Source organism: Sus scrofa, chromosome 16 (assembly GCF_054392235.1).
Source record: "Sus scrofa isolate SSC_HxYL_T2T_F1_AM1 chromosome 16, Sscrofa_HxYL_maternal_Yorkshire_Landrace_v2.0, whole genome shotgun sequence".
Classification (NCBI taxonomy): domain Eukaryota; kingdom Metazoa; phylum Chordata; class Mammalia; order Artiodactyla; family Suidae; genus Sus; species Sus scrofa.
In genome coordinates this window covers 33,636,239-33,656,956 of record NC_139398.1, presented here as the reverse complement: position 1 = coordinate 33,656,956, position 20,718 = coordinate 33,636,239, and the positions used below count along the sequence as shown (strand labels likewise).

The 20,718-nt window shown below is 38.0% G+C and overlaps 1 protein-coding gene and 1 long non-coding RNA gene across 11 annotated transcripts in view; one reads left to right on the top strand and one right to left on the bottom strand.

Moving 5' to 3' along the window:
* Nucleotides 1–20,718, bottom strand: part of LOC100515693 (uncharacterized) — a 226,806-nt gene that overhangs the window by 190,222 nt on the left and 15,866 nt on the right. The gene's annotated exons all lie outside the window — the stretch shown is intronic.
* RANBP3L (RAN binding protein 3 like) overlaps nucleotides 1–20,718 on the top strand; it is a 49,135-nt gene that overhangs the window by 17,805 nt on the left and 10,612 nt on the right. For 2 of the 3 annotated variants that reach the window (XR_014831142.1, XM_085002067.1), the window contains exons 2-8: nucleotides 4,040–4,098; nucleotides 4,815–4,854; nucleotides 5,625–5,702; nucleotides 12,298–12,369; nucleotides 12,732–12,859; nucleotides 16,394–16,497; nucleotides 17,592–17,676. Coding sequence is in view for 2 of the 3 variants with exons in the window: in XM_085002067.1 (XP_084858193.1) it covers nucleotides 4,040–4,098; nucleotides 4,815–4,854; nucleotides 5,625–5,702; nucleotides 12,298–12,369; nucleotides 12,732–12,859; nucleotides 16,394–16,497; nucleotides 17,592–17,676 (566 nt within the window). In the remaining variant the exon portion in view is untranslated. Of the gene's footprint in view, nucleotides 1–4,039; nucleotides 4,099–4,814; nucleotides 4,855–5,624; nucleotides 5,703–12,297; nucleotides 12,370–12,731; nucleotides 12,860–16,393; nucleotides 16,498–17,591; nucleotides 17,677–20,204; nucleotides 20,308–20,718 lie in introns of all 3 variants that reach the window. The other variant, XM_085002066.1, reaches the window with a different exon arrangement.

The following is a 20,718-nucleotide window of genomic DNA, read 5'->3' as shown; positions in this document are numbered from 1 at the left end:
TCCTTTGCTGTGGAAAATCTTTTATGTCTAATTAGGCCCATCTGTTTATTTTTGTTTTTATTGTCATTACTCTAGGAGGTGGATCTGAGAAGATACTGCTGTGGTTTGGCCTATGTTTTCCTCTAAGAATTTTATAGTATCTGGTCTTATATTTATGTATTTAATCCATTTTGAATTTATTTTTGTCTACAGTGTTAGAGAGTATTCCAATTTCATTCTTTTGCATGTAGCTGTCCAGTTTTCCCAGCACCACTAGTGAAGAGACCAACTTTTCTCCATTGTGTATTCTTGCCTCCTTTGTTATAGATTAGTTGACCGTAGGTGTGTGGCTATATTTCTGGGCCTTCTATTCTGTTCCAATGATCTATATTTCTAGTTTTGTGCTATATCATACTGATTTGATGACTGAGGCTTTGTAGTATAGTCTGATTCCTCCAGCTCTGTTTTCTTTCTCAGGATTGTTTTGGCTATTTGGGGTATTTTGTGTTTCCATACAAAGTTTAAAATTTTTTGTTCTAGTTCTGGGGAAAATGCCATTTGTAATTTGATAGTGATTGTGCTGGATCTGCAGATTGTCTTGGGTAGTATAGTCATTTTGACAATACTGATTCTTCCGATCCAAGAACACGGTATATCTTTCCATCTGTTCGTGTCATCTTTGATTTCTTTCATCAGCATTTTATAGTCTTCAGAGTGCTTCTTAGTAGCTCCAATGCTGGCTTAAGGTTATTATTCATTCTCTTACTTTCTAGCTTCCTGATACTGTTATTTCTCTCCAGTTTCCTTTGTCTTTGTGGTACCCTCCCTCCCTGACTGCTGGTTCCCCTCAACCCCCCCCAAAAAAAACCCAACCATTTATTAATGTTTCATTGTGATTTCTGAGGTAGTAGGAATGCATAGGTGTAATCAATCAACTTTGACAAAGTTGAAAAAACATAAGTGCCATGATTTTATACTGACTTTTCCTTGGTGTGGTACTGGATAGTATAAGTTACATACTAAGAACATGACATTGTGCTGGTAGAGTTGTAGATATGACCTGTGGAAACTAAAAGCAGTGGTTTTATAGGAGGAAGGTCTGGGTTTAATTAAAGGCTTTTGTTACTTGCTAGTGGTATAACCTTGAGCAAGTTGCTTAACAGAGCCTCAGTTTCCTCATGTGTAACTAAGTCTCTGTAAACATGGTAGAAAACACATTTAACTCAAAAATAATTTACATATTTAAAAGATTAATTTAGACAAGATGATAGATAAAAGCGTACCTCTCCTCCACTGTGGAGCAGAAATACAGGTGAACTGAGACTGAGTTAATAGATGGTATTTTGTGCCCTTCCTGTATGTAACAAGTACCTAATACAATATTTGTGGGATGAAATGTCTTCTCTTAATAAAGCATTTCAGAAAACAACAATGAATATAGGAACTCATTAAATGCTACATGAATCTTAAAATAGGCAAAGCAGAAAACAATTTTTCTTTAAAATATTTCTTCCCATCCCCTCATCATCATTCCTTCTAACAGAAAACTATATTCTCAAATTTTACTTATTGCATTTGCCTGAAAAAATCATGGATGCACGACTAAGAAAGAAATAGAGACCTTGTCAATTCTCCTCTAGAATTTGGACTAGCCTCTTAATTAGATTCCTTATTTCCTTTCCCTCACTCCCTTTCCCCTCTAATCCGCTTTCCACACAGCAGGCAGACTGATCTTAAAAAACAAAATGCATATCAGAGTGAATCACCCCACTGCTTAAAATCTCTATTGGCTTCCCATTTTTCTTGGAATAAAAACAAAACTCCTTGGCACAACCTGCAAGGCTTTGCAAAACTCCAACTTCATCTTCAGCTTCATCTTGTACCACTGTTCTCTTTCTCCTACCTTGCGAAGTATCTTGGTATATAGCCATCCCTCAATACGTATTTGTTGAAGAAGTGGATTGATTAAAAATATATTAGAAAGAAGAAAAGATAAATTTTAAAATATATCATTTTTAAGGACTATGCCTTTATTTTCAAGTTTTTCTACTAGGTCAGGTAAGAAAATTGCTATGAACCCAATGGCTTATGAAATATTTACTTTTGACTTTATATTTGAAGCCCAGGGACTGGCCTGGGAGAAGGGAAGAAAATCTAGATGGAAGAAGAGGTAAGGAGATTATCTGCTTTCTGACTAATGAGCTGGGCAGCGTCAGGGAGAGAAGGTGCTTGCACTGAGGCTAATATTCCTTCAATCAAGAGTGTGTACCAAGACCCTAGTACAGTGGCCAGCACAAAAAGATACTCAGTAAATATTTGTTAAATTGATGAAAAAAAATGGCCTTCCTACTTTACCACATGCCCTCTAAGCTACAAGTAAACCTTTATGATTTGCTGCTTAATGCTGCCATTGAAAACCGCTTCTACCCATTTTTAGCTCTATGGTTCAATAGAGGGAAGGTCAACATGTTATTTGTCTAGGGGTAGGTCAAGTCATACTATTTTAAGGATGACTATCTGCAGTCCAATTTAGAAGAGGCCCATTTATTATTCCACCTCATAAGTATTCTGCTGCACATTCACAAAGACTCTTTCCTTTCAAAGTCATTGGAGATCTCATTTCTTAAATCTAATGTAATTGCTGAAAAAGGAGCTTGTTCTAAGAAAGAACAAAGCATTGAACTACAGTTTAATGTGGATGGCAATGCCAATATGTTGCTGAGCATTTTCCACTGTGGTTCACTAGGCTCCAAGGGCAGACAATGCAGTAAGCACTTGCATTAAAAAGGGAAGTTTATCTTGCTGGACTGAAAGTAGGCACCCAAGTTCATAGGGCCCCAGGAACTTGGCAGAGGGTGGTCTGGCAGAGTTTTGACACTCACTTGTGAGATAAGGTTGTGGGGAACTGGAGAACCCCTCTGGCATGTAAAAGATGTAATTATCTGGTAGTTTCTTGAAATTCTTCAGCTAGACTTTTATTTATTCAGCCAGTGATGGCAAATTATCTCAGCTTGTATGCCAGGACAATAAATCCATAATGGCTGCTAGAAAGCTATTTGGGTTTATCAAGAAAGTGCTGTCATAAGTTAGCAATGTCAACTCTCAGTTCTGGAATGTGGATTGGTGTCATGCCACATATCGAATATCCTTTCTTTCAGGTTTTTTTGGTTATTGTTGTTTTGTTTTAAGTAATCATCATGTCTAAAACTCCATTTAACTTTCATGTAAATTCTGTAAAGTAAGTATTGTTATAATCTTCATTTTTTTCAGATGAAGAGACTAGAGGTACAGTTATATTGTTTCCACAAGTATGGAATTAGTGGCAGACTTTATACCTGAATGCATGCCTCCCTAACACCAGAGACCAAGTTTTTAACAACCACATAATCTTCCCTAAGAATTCTAAAAAGTGCTGATATTTAAAGCTGTTATCACTGATTTATACCCTAGAGTAAATGAGTTCCTCTCTATTGTCTTACCTAAGATAGGAAAATATAAAAGATTAATAAGGTTGACAAACTACTTACTGTACAACACTGAGACTGACTCTTAAGTCTAAGTTTTGTATACATGGCCTAGTATATGTCTCTTCTGGTCAAGGAAATATGAATTATTTCTGAATCATTTTAAGGATGGAATGCAGTACATCTATACCATTTATATTTTGAGATCGAACCCAAGTTGAAATACTATTTTCAGATAAGATTTTACATCCTTTAAAATTTGTTATTCTGAAAGTAAGGATGTTAATCGCTATGTTATGATGAATTTCTAAATGGCACGTTATTATATTTTGTTTTCCTTAAATGCTGAAAGCATGTTCTTTTAATGGGATGGTCTTTCTATTTGTGGGAACATTTTACTGTCACTTTCCTCAAGCATTTATTTTTGTAATTAACTATTAAAATCATTTGTAAATAAGCACTTTATAGCGCTCATGTAAAACAGTTTGGATTTTACCCAAAGGCAGGGAAAAATATGAAAACCAAAAAAAACTTCAAATTTTTTAGTTGGTGTCAGAGTACTGTTGGATTTCTTGCATGTTCCTTTTCTTTTACAGAAAAATCTGTCATTGCTCAACCAATATTTGTTTTTGAAAAGAGAGAACAAACTTTTAAGGTAAAATCAAGCTATTTTTCTTTGACTTTTACTTTGACAAAGAAGATGGTATTTCAAGATCTATATATACATAGCAATAGTAAATGATACCATTGCTGCATAAATTTATCCTGTTTTTCCTTTAGCAGAGTAGTACCTTCAGAATATTTACACAGTAGGGATTTACAGATAGCAATTTGCCTGAAATGGGAAGCCAGAGGTCTTATCTTGGAACTATGGATAACATGCCATTTTTATGCAAATTATCTGGGTTTTTTGGGAATGACTTGGAAGGGGGATGGGCTGAAAGATTAGGCGGGCTAAGGTTTATCATGGATTCCCCACCACTGACCTAGCTTAAAACTGTATATAAAATAGCTTCTAAATTGCAACATGATTCCAAAGGAATCTTAAGAATCCTATTTTGCTTTTTCAGCATCATCCTAAAATCACTTGCTTTGGAAGACAAATGAGAATGTTAGTAGCATTTTCACTTTAGCTTAACTTAACTAGGATTTTCTTGTAATTCATTCTTGCTTATGGAGGTAATTTACCCTACTATCCACAGAACTAAGTAAAGAAAAATTTAACCCCTTACTGAGTAAAGGTGATTAGCTTTTTCTAGCCCTGCTGAATAGACCTGGCTCTGAAAATTCTCTTATAAAGTGACAGGGTATAAGAGTCTGATGTGAAACAGTAAACACTCAGCTCTCACTGGCAGCTTTGTTTCCTTCCAGAGACCTGCAGAAGACACCCTGCATGAAGCAGCAGAACGTGGTAATGATTCATAACCTGTATTTCAAAAGCAATCATTTTAGTAAGAAATAAGTAGGCACGAACATTTTGGCATGTGGCACAGACCATGCAAAGCCTGATGGTTTTTCTTTTTTTTTTTTTTTTTTTTTTTTTTGTCTTTTGTCTGTTGTTGCTATTTCTTGGGCCACTCCCGCGGCATATGGAGGTTCCCAGGCTAGGGGTTGAATCGGAGCTGTAGCCACCGGCCTACGCCAGAGCCACAGCAACGCGGGATCCGAGCCGCGTCTGCGACCTACACCACAGCTCACGGCAACGCCAGATCGTTAACCCACTGGGCAAGGGCAGGGACCGAACTCGCAACCTCATGGTTCCTAGTCGGATTCGTTAACCACTGCGCCACGACGGGAACTCCGGTTTTTCTTTTTTTAAAGCACACCTGTAGACTGGCTTTTGCTTTTGTCCTTGAGAACACTGATGTTAACAATACCAAAATCCTTCACTGCCCGTCCCTCAACTTTCCAAAAACATTCTCTATACACTCCCGAAATTTGTATTCAATTTCGTAACAAAGTCACCTGTTTCTAACTGTTTCATAGCAGGATAATAGGCCTATCAGTTTATAATCACCAAGCTATTAACCCCAATGTCTAAAACTGTACTTCAGGAATTTACATGTTTTCAAATGATAATGTATCCAGAGAAAAGGATATTCTATCTCTCCTCTCATATCATGGATTGAAGCTAATTTGTTATTGCAATCAATTTTACCCTTCACATTGAATTTCTTACAGAGTGTAATGATTTTTCAAGAAAGCGTGTCCGGTCTTCATCTTTTCCTTTGCACGCTACAGATTCTCAGTCCCAAGGAGGTAAGGATAGCCTTGACCGTTGAGTGTTCGCTGTTGTGTTTACTCTGAGTATGATACCCAAGAAACTTTTCAAACAGGTAATGTTTAAAATTCTACCCACTGGGTAGCGTTTATAACATATTGTTATGTGAAAACAGCAGTCTATAAATGGATTGTACAGTGAGTTATTATTTAAAAATTCAATTTATCAACATTAGAAAAAAGACTGAATGGACAGAAGCCCCAATAAGCCAGAAGTTAGCAATAGTTAGCTTAGGTAATGGATTTCAAGTGATCTGTGTCCACCCTCTCTCACCACTTCCCTCCCACCCCCAGCTTTGTTTTTGCTGTGTTCCCAAAGTTTCTGCATTAAGCATGTATTAGCTTTACAATTTGGGGAGACTGCTATTTCCTGTAAAGTAACCATCAACTTAAATAAACAGATGTCTGCCTTTTAAAAAGACGCCTTATTCTATGTGTGTTTTGAATGAATCAGTAACTTAGCCTCTTCTACACTCGAAGCATTCTGGTGATTTCTTTCATGATGGATCGTACTGCCCTCTGCCTTGTCCTACAGCTCTTTATGTGTCTGTTCCATCCCCCGAGATCCTTGAGGTCATCTTCATGCCTGACAGAGTGTCTCACACATGATGAGCACTCAGATATTTATTGAATTGAATGGAAATTAATGTAGAATCCTCACCAGGGGCACACTTTATTTTGAATCGATACAAATACAAAGATTTTTCTAAGCTGGTGATAGAGCAAAATTTCCAACACAGCAAAAAGCCAAATTAAAAGAAAAACAAAAGCCACTGCCTTATCGACTTCAGTTTGCAGTCTGCTTTTAGCATCATCCTTGTCCCTGAAGCAACTGAGATCATCAACCTTCACGGACCTTCCCACCTTCCCCCATTCTGGGCCAGGTAATAAAGAACTTAGAACCTCAAGCCTGACCCTCTGACTTTTCAAAACCCATTCTCATTCATGATGAGCTTTCTTTTTCAGCTACTATAAAATGCCGATATTTTAGTGGCAAATAAAATAGGGGCCTCAGCAAAGTATGCATGGAAGAATAGCTTATGATTCCAAGCTGACAAATTCAGACCGTATATCTATTATGGGTTTGTTTGTTTTTTGTAGAAAGTTTAAACTTTATGATGTTTTTTAGGATTTCATGTTTATGATAGCATTATTTTATGTAAGGCAGCCCTATAAAATAAAGTAACTTGCTTTATTTTCCTTCTTACTGTCCATCTATATAGTTTATAATATATGTAGTACTCAAAATATACATCATTGCTTTTGATTCTTATTCTAAAGTTTATGCTTTAAATTTATAAAGTTTAGAATATGACTCTTTTTGAATTTTTCACTAATTAAAACATTACTTATTTTTATTTGAAATTTGTAATGCTTTGTTAAGTAAAACTATTTTATAAATAGTTTGATATAAAGTATTTGAATGGTTGGAACATTCTTTACATCAAGATTATGGTTTGTATTCTTATGTTTTTGTTTCTATTGAATAGCCCACTGTCTTTTCTGAGTTAAGCTTGCCACAAGAAATGGAAAATACAACTATTCACTTCCTTTTAACTGATTCTACTGAGGAACCAGAGTTTTCAAACTAATGAATTTGTATTCTTGTTAACAATTCCAAGCATGACTGAGCAACAATATGTCAGACACCTTTCAGATACAGAAGAGATACATTCTGGTTCAATCAGCCCCATCTACCTGGGCCTGACAAGTTATAGGACATTGACAGGAATAGGGGTCCTGGTCCCAGAGGACTTGTTTTATTGTATTTGTGCATAAAGCAAAGAGATGGCTTTAAATTATCTGGATAACTGCTTCAATTCATTTTTTAAAAATCAGACACACACACACACACACACAACAGTGAATAAAAGAACATTGATACTAGCAAGCAGCATCTCATTTTATGTTGTACAGAATGCTGGTGGTATTGGAACAGAGACAAATAGTGCAATTTTAAATGGACCACGGTTAGTTTTCAATAGTAAATATCATAGAAACCATGTAACTGAACTCTGAATTAGAGAAGCAGTTCTATCCCAACGTTTATAATATATTGTAATACTACAAAGAAGCAATTCTTATTCTTTTCTCATCTCCGTTAATCCAGTGCTCAAAGGTTTCTGTTTCTGCAGTTTGCAATTAAGAGGTGATCTCTTTGCCATGTGAGTATAGGCACATCTCATTTTATTGAGCTTCACAGATATTGCTTTTTACAAATCAAAGGTTTGTGGCAACTCTCCCCTGAGCAAGTCTCTGGGTGTCATTTTCCCAACAACGTTTGCTCACATCATGTCTCTGTGTTACATTTTGGTAATTCTTGCAATATTTCAAAACTTTTCATTGTTATTATATTTGGTACGGTGATCCATGATCAGATGTTACTACTGTTGGAGTTCCCGTCATGGCGCAGTGGTTAACGAATCCGACTAGGAACCATGAGGTTGTGGGTTCGATCCCTGGCCTCGCTCAGCGGGTTAAGGATCCGGTGTTGCCGTGAGCTGTGGTGTAGGTCACAGATGCGGCGTGGATCCCACATTGCTGTGGCTCTGGCATAGGCCAGCGGCTACAGCTCTGATTAGACCCCTAGCCTGGAAACCTCCATATGATGTGGGAAGCGGCCCTAGAAAAAAAAGGCAAAAAAAAAAAAAAAAGATGTTACTACTGTAATTGTTTTGGGGTGCTGCAAACTGCACCTACATAAGATGGTGAACTTAATCAATAAATGTGCGTGTTCTGACTGCTCCACCAACTGGCCCGTTCCCCCATCTTATCCCTCTGCTCAGGCTTCCCTTTATCCTGAGACCCAACAGTACTGAAATAAAGCCACTTAATAACCCTACAATGGCCTCTAAGTGTTCAGGTGAAAGGAAGAGTTGCATGTCTCTCACTTTAAGTTAAAAGCTAGATATAATTAATCTTAGTGAGGAAGGCATATCTAAAGCCAAGACAGGCCAAAAAGTAGACCTCTTACACCACACAGTTAGCCAAATTATGAGTGCAAAGAAAAAATTATTGACGGAAATTAAAAGTGCGACTCCATTGAACACATGAATGATAAGAACGTGAAACAGACTTATTGCCAAGATGGAGAAAGTTTCAGTGGTCTGAATGGAAGATCAAACCAGCCACAACATTCCCTTAAGCAAAGCTGAATCCAGAGCAAAGCCCTAACTCTTTTCGATTACATAAAGACTGAGAAAAGTGAGGAAGCTGCAGAGGAAATGTCAGAAGCTAGCAGAGGTTGGTTCATGAGGTAGAAGGAAAGAAGTTGTCTTGATGATATTGAGGTGCAAAGTGAAGCAGCAAGTGCTGATGTAGAAGCTGCAGCAGGTTATCCAAAAAATCATTAATGAAGATTGCCACACTAAGCAAGAGATTTTCCACGTAGATGAAACAGCCTTCTATTAGAAAAAGATGTCATCTAGGACTACATAGTTAGAGCGGAGAAGTCAATGTCCAGCTTCAAAGGACAGACTGACTCTTTCATTAGGGGCTAATGCAGCTGGTAACTTTAAATAGAAGCCAATGCTTATTTACCATTTTGAAAATCCTAATCTACTCTGCCTATGTTCTGTAAAGGGAACAAGAAAGCCTGATGACAGCACATATTTTGACAACCTGGTTTACTGAATTCTTTAAGCCCACTATTGAGAACTACTGCTCAGAAAAAAAAGATTCCTTTCAAAATATTACTGCTTTGACAATGACCTTGGTCACCCAAGAGCCTGAAAGGAGATGGACAGTAATGTTAATGATATTTCATGCTGGATAACACAATATCCATTTGGCAGCCCCTGGATCAAGGAGTTCAATTTTCAAGTCTTATTACTTGATAAGTACATTTTTGTAAAGCTATAGTTGCCTTAGATGGTGATTCCTCTGATGGATCTGGGCAAAGTCAACTGAAAACCTTCTGGAAAGGGTTAACTATTCCAGATGCCATTAAGAACATCTATGATTCATAGGAAGAGGTCAAAGGTCAAAATATCAACATTACCAGGAGTCTGGAAGAAACTGATTCCAACCCTCACATGACTTTGAGGGATTCAAGATTTCAGTGGAGGAAGCAATTGCAGATGTGGTAGAAACAGCAAGAAAACTAGAATTAGAAGTGGAATCTGAAGATGTGACTGAATTCTTGCAATTTCATGATGAAATTTGAACAGACAAGGAATTGCTTCTTATGAGTAAAGTTGTTTCTTCACACCCTCTACCATGCATGAAAATAAACTCAAAATGGCTTAAACACTTAAATAGAAGACAAGACACCATCAAACTCCTGGAAGAGAATATAGGCAAAACATTCTCTGACATCAACCTTATGAATATTTTCTCAGGTCAGTCTCCCAAAGCAACAGAAATAAAAGCAAACATAAACCAGTGGGACCTAATCAAACTGACAAGCTTTCACGCAGCAAAGGAAACCAAAAAGAAAACAAAAAGACAACTTACAGAATGGGAGAGAATAGTTTCAAACAATGCAACTGACAAGGGCTTAATCTCCAAAATATACAAACAACTCATACAACTCAACAGCAAAAAAACCGACAACCCAATGGAAAAATGGGCAAAAGACCTGAATAGACATTTCTCCAAGGGAGATATACAGATGGCCAACAAGCACATGAAAAAATGCTCAACATCCCTGGTTATTAGAGAAATGCAAATCAAAACTACCATGAGGTACCACCTCACACCAGTCAGAATGGCCATCATTAATAAGTCCACAAATAACAAGTGCTGGAGGGGGTGTGGAGAAAAGGGAACCCTCCTTCACTGTTGGTGGGAATGTAAGCTGGTACAGCCACTATGGAGAACAGTTTGGAGATACCTGAGAAATCTATACATAGATCTACCATGTGACCCAGCAATTCCACTCTTGGGCATATATCCGGACAAAACTTTCCTTAAAAATGACAAGTGCACCCGCATGTTCATTGCAGCACTCTTCACAATAGTCAAGATATGGAGACAATCCAAATGTCCATTGAGAGAGGACTGGATTAGGAAGATGTGGTATATATACACAATGGAATACTACTCAGCCGTAAAAAAGAACGAAATAGTGCCATTTGCAGCAACATGGATGGAATTAGAGACTCTCATACTGAGTGAAGTAAGTCAGATAGAGAAAGACAAATACCATATAATATCACTTATACCTTGAATCTAATATAAGGCACAAATGAACCTTTCACAGAAAAGAAAATCATGAACTTGGAGAATAGACTCGTGGTTGCCAAGGAGGAGGGAGTGGGTTGGATTGGGGAGCTTGGGGTTAACGGATGCAAACTATTGCCTTTGGAATGGATTAGCAATGAGATCCTGCTGTGTAGCACTGGGAACTGTGTCTAGTCACTTATGATGGAGCATGATAATGGGAGAAAAAAAGAATGTATACATGTATGTGTAACTGGGTTCCCATGCTGTACAGTAGAAAAAAAATGTATTGGGGAAATAACAATTTTAAAAAATTGCTATTATAATAGTAAAAAAAAAAAAAGAAAGTTGTTTCTTGAGATGGATTCTACTGTGGATGACGTTGCTGTGAAAACTGTTGAAATGACAACAAAGGATTTAGAATATTTTATATAAACTTAGTTGATAAAGCAGCAGCAGGGTTTGAGATGACTGACTCCAATTTTGAAAGTTCTTCTGTGGGTAAAATGCTATCAAGCAGCATTGTATGCTACAGAGAAATCATCCATGAAAGGAAAAGTCAGTTGTTGCTGCAAACTTCATTGTTGTCTTATTTTAAGAAATTACCACAGCCACCTCAGTCCTTAGCAACCACTTCCCTGATCAGCCAACAGCCATTAAACTTGAGGCAGACCCTCCACCAACAAAAAGATTATGACTGAAGGCTCAGGCGATGGTTAGCACTTTTTAGCAATACAGTATTTTTAAATTAAGATATGAATATTGTTTTTTCATACAATGCTGCTGTACACTTAATAGACTACAGCATAGTGTAAATGTAACTTTGATATGGTCTGGGTAACCAAAAAAATTCGTGTCTTGCTTTATTGGGATATTTGCTTTATTGCAGTGGTCTGGAATCGAAAAGGCAATATCACTGAGGTATACCTATAATTGTATTCTTGCAACCAAGACCACAGTCTCATCCCATTAATACACTTCCTAGAAAAATAGCCTAGCATAATGGTCATCTTTGCTTCTCTCTTCAGGTATCATTAAAGAGTAGGGAAGGGGCAGAATTTGCTAACAGTTTTATAACATTCTATAAGGTATATATTAACGCACACTGATGGTTCACTACCAATTCAGATTTTATAATCTGTAGAATTTCAGTACTCGATTTCATGACTCTAAAGAAGACTGCATATTCCATTTGTGATCTAATTTTCAGGGTTTTTTTTGAGAGTAAACAGACTGTGTAGCAAAACTCATCTTGCCATCACACTTTCTTAGCAGAATCAGAGCTCTCATGAGCACTGCCTACTCCTGTGTTAGTGACAACAGCGACATCTACTGGTGAGTTTGGTACAGGACTGTTAAAACAGGGTAGAAACTGACACATAAATACAAAATTTTCTAATTTTTTTTACAGTGAAGAAAAACAATGTTTTTATGATACCAACTTTTGTGCAAAGAAAAATTGATACGAACAGTGCTGAACAAGGTATGTAGTTTCTCTTTATTATAAGGACCTTAAAATTTTTATGTTTTACCATCTGTGTCTTAACTCACGAGTGTGTGTGTGTGTGTGTGTGTGTGTGTGTGTGTGTGTGTGTAGATAGGGCTCAGTGACAAAATATGAAGGAGTATATTTGATGAATGAAGTCTCATGGTCAAAATGAATAGTTATTGTGTAAAAGCTAGGCAGGAAGTAAGTAGTAGGCAACTTACTGTTTTGACTTTAATTAATTAACAATAACTTCATTTAATCATGACTTTAGAAAATACACATTAAATTAGTACACAATAGAGGGGAAGAAGTATTTCACTAAAGATATAGTAAGCCTTTAATTCTGTTCTTTTAAGGTCCTGTGAAAAATTCTGAACATGTTCTGAGACCTGCTATTTTACAGCCACCTCAAGCTCAAAGATGTGTAAGATTTGGACACAATGTGTTGGAGTCCTGCAAGACTACAGAAAAAAATAAAAATAGGGTAAGAAAACCTCCTCTGGTAGGACTGACCTCAATTCCTCATTCTTGTTTTGGTAGATTGTTGTGGGCCCCCACATCCAAAATTAGGGGATGCCTGAGCTTTGCTCTGTTGCTGAAGCAGCCACCAGGCTGGAGAAAGAGCTGGATGAGATGGCACAAAGTTCTCAGTAACCTTATTAAACCTGTCCTCTTAAATTGGAGAGTTGGTCCCAGGTACGAGTCCTGTGGTCTCTCCTAGTTGTAAAGCTGAGTCTCACGAAGAGAGGGCCCTTGTGGTCTTGTTCTCATGCCCTGACCCCATGTGAGAATAGGGGAGCGAGGAGGGCAGGGGCCAGGAAGTCAAAAAAAAGGAAAGGGCCACTTTTGTAGCCCTAACTGGTCAACACGCTAGTGTGGCTCTGCCCATTTAGGTCACTCCAGTGATCCATCCCAGACCCATCTTCATAGATAACAGGAGCAAGGAACTACCTCCAACAGTGTAATTGGAGTGCTTCAGAGGCCTCTGGGGACAGAGACCAATTCTCTCTCCAACCAAATCACTTGTTGTGGACCTTTCTAAGGAGATACTCATTTTGCTCAGGCCATAAACGATATGGACTGGGGATATTCTGTTGCTATAGTTCTAGCTGTGTCTTCCAGAAGCAGACACTTGAGAAGAAGGAACACACGATCAATAGGTTGGAACCTGAGAGATATTCCATTTGTCATTTGTTTCTAGCTAAACTATTGAGGGTCGATTACCTGGTTTGGCTTGGTTTTTCCAGACTGAACATGAGAACAGTAACACACAGAAGTATTAAAAATAACCAGTCATTTACCCAATTCTATGAAAAAATTCAATTTGGTACTAATCCTACCTCTGCCACTATCTAACTATGTTGGCTTTCTTAGACAAAGAACTCACCTTTCTCCCCCTTTTTTTTTTTTTTTTGCCTTTTCTTTAGGACCACACCTGCAGCATATCGAGCTTTCCAAGCTAGGGGTCGAATCGGAGATATAGCTGCTGGCTTACACCGCAGCCACAGCCACGCCACGCCAGATCCAACCTACACCACAGATCATGGAAATGCCAGATCCTTAACCCACTGAGTGAGGCCAGGGATCGAACCCACAACCTCATGGTCCCTAGTCGGATTCGTTTCCGCTGCACCATGACGGGAACTCCAACCTTCTCCTATATAACAGTGAAGTAAAGGAGCTGAACATCGTATTTGCTAATTTTTTTTTTTTTTTTGTCTTTTTGCTATTTCTTGGGCCGCTCCCATGGCATATGGAGGTTCCCAGGCTAGGGGTCTAATCGGAGCTGTAGTCTCTGGCCTACGCCAGAGCCACAGCAACGCAGGATCCTAGCTGCGTCTGCAAACTACACCACAGCTCACGGCAACGCCGGATCCTTAACCCACTGAGCAAGCGCAGGAACTGAACCCGCAACCTCATGGTTCCTAGTTGGATTCGTTAACCACTGCGCCACAACGGGAACTCCCTGTTTGCTAATATTTTTATACTTCCAAATATTTTCCTTCGTAAGATATGATCTCAAAAAACCAATTAGGAATTTTAAAAATCATTTCATCATTTATGCATGATATATGATGTGATTTTTTAGTGAAACAAGCTTTACATTTCAAATCAGTATATGATTAAACATTTCCATTTATACATAATCTAATAAACATCACCATATTAATCAAATTCTTTACTTAAGAAATGATGCATGTTGTTTAATTCATTTTAAAGTATGTAAGAAAGAATATGATGTATTGATCATTTTCTAAAATGTCACTGTGTAGTGTTTGATTTTGCTACGACATGTTCTATAAATTATAGATTAATATTTTTATTACACATTATGATATTAAAAGTTGATAATATTTATTCTTTGGTATGATGTTTGAAATCTTGCCCTGTATGTTTTTAAAATAAAAGTTATTAATGTATTTCTTGTACTTTCCTTCTAAGTAATGAAACATAAGAGAAATTTCCAGGCTATTGTTTGCAAGGATTTCTTCTTGAATAACTTACTAAAGAGCATGAATAGAACTTATTCCTAATTAGTGAAAAGCCTAATTGGATAGGTCCATCATTGAATTTTCTCTGTTTAATGATGATTTTTGAAGATCTCAAGACAAGCTATATATAAGATGCAACGTCAGAATTTGGACAAAGTGACATAATCCATAAATATAGTGAAAGTTATCTCTAGGTGAATTTTATGGAACCCTTACTTTTGTGTTCCTTATTAACTTGTATATCAAAACTAGAGCAATTTTCATTCATCCTGTCATTAATCAGTGGTAACTTGTATATAATTTAAACAATATATGCCTAATAAAAACATTTTAGCTGAGAGAAAAGTCATTTGAGTGACATAGTCATAAGCATGTACTTTGATCTTTGCTAACCAATGGCACATACTCTCTTGACACGTATTTCTCAGCTTTCAAATTCTTTCATAAAGGGAAAAATACTCAAACCTATTTTAATTGATTGATACAAAGCTAAAGGGGAAACAGACACTATTTACCTTTATTATTATTATTTTTTTTTTTTTTTGCTTTTTTTTTAGGGCCAAACCTGCAACACATGGAGGTTCCCAGGCTAGGGGTCGAATCGGAGCTACAGCTGCTGGCCTACACCACAGCCACAGCCACACCAGATCCAAGCCACGTCTGTGACCTACACCACAGCTCATGGCAACTTCGGATCCTGAACCCACTGAGCAAGGCCAGGGCTTGAACCCGAAACCTCATGGTTCCTAGGCAGATTCAGTCCCACTGTGCGATGATGGGAACTCCCCTATTTACCTTTAAAGACATGAAGTTCCTGCAACATCTCTAAAAAATCCTGGTGGAGGAAGGGATGTGCCCACAAAACACTGAGGACACTAGATCAGACAATTGATAGGGTACTTTCCAGTTTTAAAATTGCTCACTCCTTCATTTAAATGTGAATGCAGATAATGTGCATATGTATATACACATCAGATGGAGCAGTTAATCGCTTAAGTTACTAGTTGAAAATTTCCAGAGGATGAGATGGAGTTTTCTCTCACACTGAGTGGGCATGATGGTGAAGCTCTTAGGATATTGAATAGTCCTGAAATATCTACTTAACTAATGTGTATTAGTTAAATTATACAGGGATTAAATAGTCCAAATATATATTTAACTAATCTAAAAATAAGAATTAACTTCACTTGGCTAAAAGGTAAAAGTAACAAAAGGAGGTGGGATTTCTGAATATCAGCGCACACACTCTGGAGTCAGTCAGACCCAGGCTCGAATATCAGCCCCTTCCTGGTGGCCCAGGCCTGGCCCAGGTCAGTTTAGTCACCTGTAAAATGTGGTTGACAGGAGCACAAAGTGTGTAGAGTTGTTTTGAGGGGTATATGAGAATGTATATAAAATGTTTAGGGCAGTACTTGAACACAGTACGTTTTCAATACATTTAACTAGAACTTGTTTCCTTGTCTGATGCTCCCAATATAGTAAGGCAGTTTAAATAAACTTTCCTATGGCTTTTTTTTTTCTTTCAGATTTCTGAGGGTAACTCATATTTGCTAAGTGAAAATGTACCAAGTGCCAGAATTTCAGTCCAGCAGGCTACTAACCAGAATGTTTTAGGTGCTACATCAGTAGGGTAAGTTAATGATGCAGAAACAGAAGTGTTGTTCTTTCACTCTTGCTTTCTTTTATTATTATAACCATTTATGGAAAACAATTTTCTGACATTTACAGATAAACAGCCAAGGTTTCTGTTTGAAAGGAGAATTTATAAAGAATGCAAGTGTAAAATGTTTTTCAAAACATCTCTAAGATTTAAATACTATCATATCGATATGGGAGCATCTCTGCTGTCTCATTGACTTGAGTAAGAATGTTTCAAATAGGTATAGCTAAGTTATTATTTAGTTAGGCATTAATTATCTGTCTACTAGATTAGCCTTCCCTCCCCTTTCCCTGGCATTCTTTTCTTCCCGTCTCTTTAATTATTATTTATCAACATAGATTGGATAGACAACAAAGAAATATGCAAAGTGAAAGTTAGTATTTTTGAGCATCACCAGTGACAAGGGCATGTTTGATCTAAGAGAAGATTACAACCAGCTATAGATTAACTGGACTCAAGATTAGGGCCATGCAGGTACATTGGCTCTTACTGGGCACACTGGGCATGCAGTAGGGACCCCAGAGTACATGTGTCAGCAGATAGAGGGCTGCATGCCTTTGAGTGTCTCATTATGCAAAACACCTTAAACATTAAAGAAGAATTTCTGGGTGGGAAATACCAAATTAAACCACTGCACAGTCAAGTATTACCGACAAGCTAGATTGGCTTTGCTTTTGCCCTCAGACCTCAGATGGCTAAAAGCATTGGCCGGCTGGGAAGAGGAGTGCAGAGATTGGAAACTGGAGAGTCAAAAGCAAAAAGACAAGGGCCGGGCAGCTTCTCTGGTTGATCACACAGCCAATACAGTGATGGGCATGTGACCTGTTTGGACTGGTCTTGACCAGGGCTGTAACAGCTGTCAGATATTTTGAAAATCATCCCTGGAAGTAACCATCTCAAATCTTCCTTCATTTCTCATTAACTTCAGAGAAACAAAAGTTAGATATTCTTATGCTTTACATAAGTCTATTAAATCATCTGATTATTTCATGTGCTTAAGTTTAAAATGACTGTCTCCACTGCTATTATATTTAAAATAGCAAATGCTTATTTCTTTTCCTTAGATGTCAACCAAATGAAGATAAGCATTCTTTTAAGAGTTGCAGTTCTGATTTCATTTTTGGAGAAAACATGTTAGAAAGAGTTTTGGTAAGATTTCGGCAAATGTTTCTATTACTCTATAGAGAGCTGACTCTTCAAACTTCTGAAGACGAATTAATTAAAACAATGTTAAATTGGAGCATATTTTTTAACTTCTGGGTTCAAAGGAACATTTTTCTATCTCTAACTGGAAATATTCTCCTGGGAAGCAAGTCCTGCTTGTTAGAATAATAGACAAGTACCCACAGAGGAAAATAATTATATAATTATAACATTATTACTGATAAGAATATTAAATAGTTCTGTGACTTACATTAAACAAAGGCACTCAAGGAAATCCCAGAATTACCTGCAATAATTAGATAAGCTCGACTGATTATGATATTTTAATAGTTTTTCAATAGCATTTTTCATCACAAGATGCATTTAGAATCATTTGCCAAATTTTTCTCATTCACCACAACCCTCTACTTCAAGATTTTATAATGAAAAGCATTAAAATAATGCTTTTTTTTTTTCACTAGCAGTAAAAGGAATATCATAGTATACTTGCCTAGGGGAAGGTACTTGCCAAGTGAAATCCTCCATTATCACCATCATCCTTAATTAACACTGAGCATCCTCCTGCATGAGGCAATTGCTACTCTGTCCTCCTTCCAAAGGGCATGCTTCTAAAACAGAGCATGATCTTCAATGGGGAATTACACAGCCAAGGGGAGCAAAGGCGCCCATGGCTTTACCTGGTCCAGCCCAGACCAGAATTTTGGCTGAGATAAGACAAAGAAGCAAGCTGGCCTTAGGGCTATTCATTACATGAAGTATCCCAAGGAGGATGTACAGATTTTAAAGCTTGTGTAGGAGCCCGGAATAGCAAAAAGGACCAACTCATGAGGCCTGTTCATTCCAAGATTTTTTTTTTTAATTCCCTTTTTTTGGGGAAGTTATTTATTCCAAGATTTTAAGGGCTTTTACAAATCTGTCACTTTTAAGACCTAACCTATTCTACAGCTGCCTCAGGCTGAACCCCAATTCCAAGAGGAGTGTCACAGCTTTTCAGCTTAGAGGCTCCCTTCTGCCATGCCCAAGATGAAGGTCAGCTCCAGCAATCCTAGAGCTGCTGACCCACACGTTCGGATCTGAATCAGAATGGACCAACTTCCAGAGTGAAGTTCTGGACAACATATTTAGGCACATTTATTCCATATCGTTTATTACTAGATTGGCCCTAGATTAGTCATAGCTTCTGTAAGATGTCACAGATGCAAAATACTCTTCAGACCTTCTGGGATCAGCTTTAACATTCAACTCAATTTAACACACATGGATTGTGTTTTTATGATATATAAAGCACTGGTGTGGGTCTCAAGTTTGGTGGCATGTGACAATCATCTGGTGAGTTGTCCAAGGACTTCTTATGCTTGGTCATCTCCTCAAACCAATTAGACCAGGCTCTCTCTCCGTGTGTGAGGCCAGGTGTGATTTGAATGCACCGCCAGGACTGAAAACCACCTGGGTGAGTGTAAGGGAAGCGAGAGATTCCTATACAAAGGAACTACGGTGGGAGATTACAGGTTTGGAGAGAGGCAGTACCTGTGTGCGTGTCCTCTGGGCACTTTTAAGTTTGATTTGGAAAGGGACCTGAGCTTCCTCTCTCTTCAAATTGCTAACATTCTAGGACAGCAGGAGTTGCACAGATCACCTGTGTTTGTCCGCTGGTTAATCCTGTAATCCTGCGGCCCTGGGATGTGGGGGCCAGGATGCCCTCCTGATTTGTTTGCTAACCATGTGTTTACAAAGTGAGCCATTAAACTTTCTGAGACTTAGTTTCTGTTTTTTTAAAATGGAGATAATTACACCCGTCTCCAGCAGTTTTACCAGGTTATCTTGATGTCCATTTAAATAATGTGAAAGAATCTTGAGTTCATAAGGGAAAAGATCTAAACCTAAGTTCTGAAGTACAGTCCAACTCTCCCTGTTCTACAGGGGGCTATACAGGTGGTCACAAATGACATGGCAATCGCTCCATCTTTGCTCACAGGCATTGATTACAACACATATGCAAAGCCCTTAAAAGCGATTCAGTATATAGACTTGCAAGTGATTGCTGGCAAAATCTGTCTTCGAATAAAAGTTAGGTTCTTTCTGTAATGATGATCTGAGACAGCTAGTAGGTTCTCTGGACCACTTTTCAATTTTTTAAATCAATGGACAGAAAGAGTGGATTGATGGGAATACTGAAATACCCTGAGAAATTCACAAGAGTTGCACCTCCTCCTAGTTGGTGGTAGCGTGAACAGCTGCTACTTGCTTTTGGGTCTCGAAAACGTCTCCCATTGTCCCTGGAACTAGATCCCACCTGAAGTCGGCTGGTAGTTAACTAGATTGCTTCCTGAGATCTGAGTCAAGGTCTTCTAACAATGGGGAGGAGTTCCCTGTTTGGTGCAGAAGGAGCCCAATACAAAAACAGAGCCGTTGGGTTTGTTTGCCATGTTGAGACAGAATAACAAAAGTATTTCTGGGCCTACTGCAAATACATGAAGATAAAATGGAGTAATACATCTTCTCCCCGCCCCCAGGGTATTCAAAACCTCACCCAGTCTCAACTTGAAAATGATTCGTACATCAAGGAAAAGCCATTCAAATTCACTCTAAAATTTCCTATCAACTCTCCAAACTCAAGTAAGAGTTAATTCATTTATCAAATATTTGATTCAACTAGTCTATTTTATGTTTTTCCTGTCATTTGTTTAATATCGATGAAATACAAAAACAATGAAACAAATCCGACTAGGAACCATGAGGTTGCAGGTTCGAACCCTGGCCTCACTCAGTGGGTTAAGGATCCGACATTGCCCTGAGCTGTGGTGTCACAGACACTGCTCAGATCTGGCGTTACTGTGGCTGTGGCGTAGGCTGGCAGCAACAGCTCCGATTAGGCCCCTAGCCTGGGAACCTCCATGTGCTGCGGGTACGGCCCTAAAAAGACAAATGACAAAAAACAGAAAAAATTTTAAAAAGCATATTATAAATATGGATAAATGATATATAAGCATTAAAAATTTTTTGGCTTAATGATATGGGGGATTATTA